General features: G+C 29.4%; 1 protein-coding gene across 1 annotated transcript in view; it reads right to left on the bottom strand.

The window, feature by feature from the left end:
* The window catches only part of LOC109355166 (trans-resveratrol di-O-methyltransferase-like), an 8,239-nt gene extending 6,499 nt beyond the window's left edge, over positions 1-1,740 (bottom strand). Inside the window, exon 1 of the mRNA XM_019598146.1 lies at positions 916-1,740. Within this exon, the coding sequence (XP_019453691.1) occupies positions 916-1,680 (765 nt within the window). The 5' untranslated portion in view covers positions 1,681-1,740. The remainder of the gene's footprint in view (positions 1-915) is intronic.

Raw genomic sequence — 8,431 nt, 5'->3', positions numbered from 1 at the left:
CAATTTATGGGTCACAAATATAATTCTATAATTGTGTTATGACCATTATGTAATTAGCCAAAATATAAAATGATCTTCAGTAATTAATTTGGTGGCTAATGGCATATGTGTCATGGAATATTATAAGTGTAGATATATTCAGGCAATTTCTGATTTGATGAAGGGACTGAATCAAAATTATTGCAACTTAAGTAGTAACCGCTTTGGGGTTACTTTTATGGGTTATGGTCCTCATTTGTCGAGCAACATGTTTTAAGGTGTAGGGTTGAGGAGAATAAGGGGAGATTAGGATAGTGTTATCCATAAGGATAAAACACTATCTAGTCATCCATATCGGATATATAAGGCAACCTCTCCTCTTCAAGAATACTTATTGAAACATAAGGCACACTCTCAAGAAAAGAGCTCTCTCATTCCCCTCTAGAGAAGCATAAGGAAAACCATTCGGCGCTCTAACATCTGGAAGATCATCTCACCCTCATATCTTCGAGATTCTATATGGCTAATCAATGTATGTTCTTCATCTTCACCATGAAATCATTTGGGGTTTCTTCGGTCTGGGTCATGGTCGTTCCATATGAGTTTATGTATGGGCATAAACATTAGGTTATTGGAACGAAGTCATGACCATAAGGACTTCCGCATTCAATCTAAGGATTACGGATGGAGAAATTCTCTAAGATAGTCCAATAAAAACAACTTATAATGTGATATGTAATGTGTGATAATGAAGGGTGTTAGAACAAAAACATGTGTGTTACAAGATACTCTTCAATCTATCAAAATTACTCTTCCACTATTGTTTTATAAAATATATGATGTTTTATTTTGTGATATATCTCCTCTGATGCTCAACTATTATTTAATTTCTATCATCCAGTAAAAGCAACACTATATAACAATATATAATTTTACCTTCAACAAAATGGAATCCGCGCATGGAATTGTCTCAAACATGTCCCCACCGACATATTTAAGGTTCTTGTCACTTCCTTCCAAGCCAGCAACAACATGAGGGAGATCAAATACAATGCAGTCCAATTGTGGGAATGACTTAGCAATAGCCATAGCCATTGTCCCTGTGCCTCCCCCAACATCAACCAATGACTTCAATCCCTTGAATACTCCCTTGCACTTCTCAATCACCATACTTGAAACCAGTCTTGCATTACTTGCCATGGCATCATTGAACATGTGACTGTGTCTAGGATCTTGGTCAATATAATCATAAAATGCCACCCCATGTTCCATGACAAACGGTGTAGGGTCACCACTTTTGAACCAAGTAGAAAATTGATCCCACGGTCTTAAGTAAGATGGATCAAGTACCATTAACACGAAAGGTGTTACACTCAAGGAATGCTCCTTAACCAATAGTCTAGATGCATCAGTTAGCTCATAACTCACTTCAAGATCCTTCTTGTGCTGAGAGAAGAAACCAGAATGTGTCAAAATTCGCATCAAACGGTAGATGAAGGTGGTTTTGGAAGGGTGGATCGATAATGAAGCAATGAGAATTGAGAGTGGCATGGGTTGGCCATATTTGTGTATCACATCGGGTATGCTTAAGTCAATTGCACACTTAAGGGACATAGAGTTTATGAAGCTGAAAGTGTGATGCAATATGTGTGTTTGAGCTTGAAGCATTTTGGCTGCATGATCTTCATTGTGGGATTCCATAGTTATGCTGCTTGAACTGCTAACGCCTAGAATTGTTGTATGATATGCATTATGCAACCACTAGCTAGATAAGATAAGTAAACCTAACATTCCTCATTGATGAATGAAGATACTCTGTCCTGAAATAATGGTGTCTATGTGTCCTCTCACCAATAGAATTGTAGTTAATAATATAAAAATAATAATTTTTAAGTATTATTTTCTGAATGGATAGAGACATGGATGAAGACATAAGTGCGGACAGCTGATAAAACATATAAAACCCAAAATGAAATGAGGGAGACTTTTCTTATATAATGAAGAGATAAGTGATTATTTCCTAAGTTTTAAGGATAAAAGTGTAATATCACTTTAAATAAAAAAGATTTAAATATTAAAAAAAAAATATAATCTTCATTAATAGAGAAAAGTCTCACTCAATAAAATAATACCTATATTCTTATCAGTTACATCTAGATTAAAATTTATCGTTAAAATCCAAAAAAAAATGAATCATTACATAGGTCCATATATAATTCTCCTTTCCATTAGAGACTCCACATTACATAGGTCCATATATAATTCAAGGTCAGTCCAGATATAATTTATTTGTTTTTTTAACATCAAATTATATTTGTTATCCCTTTGAGTTTGTGTGTATATATATAATAAAAAGTTAGTGAAATATCAATAAATTTAACTCTCTTTTCTATAAACAAAAGGGTAATGTAACTCTGGTAGGTTCGGTTTTAGTATTAGTCTATGAGAAAAATTTATCCATATTTAATTTATTATCTATAATTGATTTGTATTATTTTATTTAGAAGACAATAATAATTAAATATAATAATATATTAATATTATAAAAAATTCTTGCATTATTTATATATACATAATTTTATTTTCTCTATTTTAGTCGAGAAATGATTGATGGAAAAGAGAGGGTAGTATAGTAGTAGTACGGCTATGTGGATAAGAAATGATTGGTTCCCTCAATCAACTCTTTCCTGAAAATGAAGTGATCTCCTCCAAGATGCAAACACATTTTTTCTCTCATGAAAAGTTGTTTATTTTGCAATCCTAACATATGCTCCTTAACACATATTAAAAAGAATCTTATTTTAATTATATTTTTTATCAAAATTTATATTAAAAAATGTTGGGTTTAGGTTTTATTGTTACTTTCATTCTTTTATATCATTCTTCAAAAATAACCTTAACATATTTGTTAACAATTTAATAAAACTACTTTCTTCTTTTCTCAATTTCTTCATCAATTGAGAGGTTAATTAAAATCAAGCTCGAGTCTAAATACTCAATTTATTTACATTGTAATTTTCATGTTTTTTGTGTTATACTATAGTTTTCATGTTGCCTTTATATTCGATCAATATGACATTCTTAACTTTTAATTTTTTCCTCCAGATTAGTACATGTTTAATTTAAGTAATGATATACTTGTATAATAAAGTGACTTGGGAATTTTTTACAAATAAAAGTAACACGTGCTATTTGTATCATTATAAAAAAATCCCATCACAACATATGTCTTTTTGACATGTAAATATAAAATTGGGAGGCTATTTTTTCCATTCACGGACTTTGGTTAAATGGGACCGTGTTCCTTGCCACTCGAATCAACAAGCTTGTTACATCAATTGTTAATTTGAATGTTTGTAAAATAATTATTTGTTTCTCCTATGATGCGTTGATGGTAAATTCATCCATATGGTGCACATTGACTGAAAAATTACAATTTTGATGCACCTTTTAGGAAAATTACAAAAGTAGTGTAATTTTTCTGAAATCGGCAATGGAATTGCCGATTTCTATATTTTTTTCTCTCACTCCCCCCAAAACCGGCACTACGGGACGAGTTTTATTAAAAGCTATTTTCTTTACACTCTCCTCCTAAATCGTCAATAGGGAAGAGATTTATATTATTTTTTTATTTTTTTCTCCTCCCCCTAAATCGGCAATGGGGGAGTTTTTGATTTTTTTTTTATTTGTGGGAGTTATATTATTAGTTCTAGGGTTTATTTTTTCAAACACCAACCCTAACAATACACAACATAATAATTTTTGTCAACCCTAACCCTAACAACATAACACAATAATGAAACTATGGGGGAGTTTTGCAACACTAATAAAAAAAATTTTTGTATAATATTAGTGTTGCAAAACTCTCCCATAGTTTCATTATTGTGTTCTGTTGTTAAGGTTAGGGTTGACAAAAATTATTATGTTGTGTGTTATTAGAGTTGGTGTTTGAAAAAATAAACCCTAGAACTAATAATATAACTCCCACAAATTTAAAAAAAAATCAAAAACTCCCCCGTTGCCGATTTAGGAGAGGAGAAAAAAAAATATAAATCTTCCCCTTGATGATTTAGGGGGAGAGTGTAAAAAAAAGAGGTTTTAATAAAACCCCCCGCAGTGCCGATTATGAGGGGAGTGAGAGAAAAAATACAGAAGTCGGCAATTTCATTGCCAATTTCAGGAAATTACACTAGTTTTGTAATTTTCCTAAAAGGTGCACCAAAACCGTAATTTTTCGATCAAGGTGCACCATATGGGTGAATTTTCCGTGTGTTGGTGGTAGTTATTTTAGAATTTAAAAAAACACAAGTTTTTATGAAATGAAGTTCTCACATTCTCATCCGTGTCTTAGACCAATCAAAATACATCATTTAATTAAAAAATCAATATTTTATATTATTTTGGAAATATTATTGGATAGTAACATGGAGACATGGACTTTTCAGGAGAGAAAATATGTATCCGTTTTTTACTAGGAAAAAATCAAGATAATACATACATCATTCACAAATGAAAACTTACTCTATTTGGATTACATCCAGAGATTGCTTTCTAGGGAGAGTGTTGTGGAAAGTGGAGGGTGGAGGTGGTTGGTGAGGATCTTGGTTCGACGTGAAAAGAGGTGGTGGTGATTGTTTTGAAGAGAGTTTGTAGTGTTGGAGAAGATGACCAGAACTCTGGTTATGGGTGGGTATTTATCAAATTTTAGGCAAACACTTATGTTGGTAAGGCAAATCTAGCTCCTGCAAGTTTTGTAATATTTTGTCGCAAAAAGGAATCAAACCTGTAATATTTTGGTTATCTTAAGGATCTATCAAAGTCTTATACATTAGACCAATATGTTGTTAGTTGCTAATAGAGCTGTGAAAATGGGCGGGCTGGTCCGCCAAAGCCCAAAAATTTATAGGGTTTGGGTATCATTGTAGGTACTTTTTATTGAATCTGGACGTTTAGCCCGACCGGACTATTTTAAATATGGGCTCAGGCCGAGCTTACCCGGGCGGGTTCAGGCTACCCGTTTTACTTATCTGTTTTAATCTTTTTTTGGATTTTGGTTTGGTAATAAGCACTAAAATGAAAATTTACAAAACAACTTATAATAAAAAAATAGATAATAAACATTATGTTATTGTGTATTTAATTAGATTTAATTTTTACTACAAAAACATAATAAAGAAAATAATGTCTACAACAAAACTAAAATCAATATAAATTGTTTATCATAAAGAACTTCACACAATGAAATTTAATATAATAGTTCACAAGAAAGTATTGACAAAGAACATACAAAAATTAATATTTTTGATAGTATCCAAATGTTTATATGCTAAAGTGGAGTTACAAATTGTATTGTGTTAGAGAGTGAAAGTCCAATAGAAATGAGAGATTTAATAAAAGAGTTATGTTAAAAATCAGACACGTGGACTTAACATCACGTCTTAACTCAAACACAATGCATTAGATCTATAAGTTTGGTTGCATTTGGCATAACAAATATGTTAAAAAAGTTATACGTTAATATCAATTGATACATTTTTTTTAAATGGATTAAATATGTTAAAAAATTTTAAAAAAAAATATTTTTAGTTTACGCGGGCCGGCCTACTACAATCGCAACTCGCTTAAGGCAGGTTTGTGCTACAATTTGATATGCATAAATTGTATTCGGACTTTTTAGCCTGACCCGATTTAGCTCGAACCTGATATGGGCTAGCTTGAACCCGTCTAGGTAGCCCATTTTGACACCTCTAGTTGCTAACATCATGTTTGACAAGGATTTGTAAATAAAAAAAGAGATGAGAGAAAAATGTATCCAAAGTTTTGTACATTCTCATTGTATCATCTATAATTTATATTTTATCATCATTAATTTTTCAAAAAAATAATAATACATATAAATAATATATAAGATATTGACGATATATAAATATTTATGCGATTTATTTTTTAAAATCATTTTTAAATAAGTCCCTTAAGTTTATTAGGCAAAAAGCACATCAAGCTCAACTTGTGGAAAAATGTTCGGGCAATGCAACTTTCAAACTTTTTGAGTTAGTTAATAAGGTATAGAGTGCTTCAAGAGAATTTGTAATTATTTTCTCAGAAAGAACGTGTAGCGTTTCAAAATTATTTTTTCGTAAGCTACTTAAATTTTAGAAGTTGAAAATAACTTTCAATAATTCATTTACCAATTTTATTCTTTAAAATTTTAAAAAAATACATTATTGCACTAGGTAAAAGTTAAATATTCGATTCCTATGAGTGATATTTATTGATAGGGGAACTCACTCACCTTAAAAGGGATTTGTTCTTTGCCAATTGGCCGAAATATACTCAAAAAATTTACAATCTTATCATTTTTATAATGTTTAAATTACTCTCATATCAAATTTCTTTATAATGTATAAATTATTCTTGCATTTGATTGTTAGATGAACTATAAATTATTTATGTATTATATAATTTTAAAAATATATAATATCAACTGTAAAAGAATAATATAAACTTATATAAGTTATTTATATTTTTAGAATAATTTTTTTTAAATAAAATATTGCATGTTTAATTATAAAAATTAAAATGAAGACTGAAAACTTTTATCCTAAATTATATATGTATTTAATTAGTCCGTTACTAATTATTTAATTAATAAATAACTAAATAAATAATTAATAAATATTATATGTATTTTTAATTATTTTTTCAAATTTTAACTAATTACAAAATTAGTTTTATTAAACAACTATAGTTTAATAAACTACTTAGCAACAACTAAAGTTTCAACTACCTTAACAACTATGAACTCAAACCTACAAGATACATGATCACAACTACAAGCTAATTTTGTCAAACTTGTATCTTATAAGCTTGTAGATATAATCTAGCCTATACATAACTAGAAGTTTTTAGATGTGTAACTAGTTTATCATATTAGAGCTTTTTAGAAAATAGAGTTGTGCAAGTAGGTGAATTTTGTTAAATGGCTAAAAAGTGTGTATAATATTTATTTAGATTGTTTAAGTAATTCGCGCAATCGTTGACCTCTTGCCAATTAATTTTGAGTAGCTTTATCGAGATCAGAAGTGAATTGTGCAAAAGCTTCTAATTCTGCAAATTGTGCCAATTCTAATTTTAATTTACCATTTTTATTAACAAAATAACAATTATTAATTGGAAAAATTAAATATGTAGATCATAAGTTATAATTATTAATTGAAATAATTAAAAAACTATTGGTAATGTATAAAATTATTATTAATTTTATGATTAAATAAATATTAGGAAGCTGATAATTTTTTTAATAATTTTATAATATTTTATTCAATCATCTATATAATTTCATAAAATTATTAGTAATTATTTTTAATAATTATTTATATATCTAGTTATTTATAATTATTAGCATATATTTTAATATGGTGAAATTAAAAGGGTAAAATTTATTCCTGAATGATTGAAAACTCTTATAGTTTATGAGAATCTAATTGGAATAACCTTTTAAAAATTAGCTTTCGAGTACTACAAACTCATTTTTATAATTTTCATTCTTCATTAAATAGTATTTATATAATAAATTATAATAGCTTATTGATTGAATAAAAAACCTCTACCCACAACAGATAGATGAATATTTTTTCAATCACATAGTTTGGACTCCTAGAACATGACGTCCTTAGAGCTTTCTATTTGATTGTATCGAATGGCTCAAAGAATTGTGATTTCCCTATTGGGTCGAGTCTTTCGAGGCAAATAGATCATTTATGATGAAGAGGATGAGCTTCAAGAGAATGATTTGGAGTTCTTGTAGGATGGAATTATGTTGTGCCATACAAGAAATAGATCTTGCAAAGAACACTGCCTACCAGGTTTGTGGTAAAATTGCATAAGTTTCTGTCACATGTTTTCTTTTTCGTCCTCCATATATAACTGCTCTATTAAAGTTGTTAGTTGATTTCGGTTTGTTAGTTGTAATATTGTTTTCGTTAATCGATTAAGAGTTTAATTAATCGATTAACTAGTTAGTATATAAATGGTGAGTCTCTTATTCCTTGTAATCCAATTCATTCATTTTCAGTAATGAGAAATATCATTTCTTTAAGCTTTCTTTCTCATTCTTTTTTTCATCTTTCTTATTTCATCAATAAGATTCAAGCATGACTTCTACCATTTTCACTATTAGTCCATATATAACTGTTTTGCTTCTGCGTGCTATTAGTCAACCAATTCCAAATTCCAATCTCTCTGCCAGTTGGCTTGTTTTAAAGGTGAGGCCTATCCTTTTTCTCATCAATTGCATAATCATTATGATTTTATTATTTCTGTCATTTTCTCTATAAGGGAGGATGATGAGTAGTTGGGTGTATTTTTATAAAATACGTAAAAAGCTACAAAAACTTGCATTGCAGTACAGTACCTATGTTTCATTAACTAAATTTAGTGGTTAATTTGATTT

Source organism: Lupinus angustifolius, chromosome LG08, assembly GCF_001865875.1.
Source record: "Lupinus angustifolius cultivar Tanjil chromosome LG08, LupAngTanjil_v1.0, whole genome shotgun sequence".
Taxonomy (NCBI): domain Eukaryota; kingdom Viridiplantae; phylum Streptophyta; class Magnoliopsida; order Fabales; family Fabaceae; genus Lupinus; species Lupinus angustifolius.
This window is presented reverse-complemented; position numbering and strand designations above follow the sequence as displayed.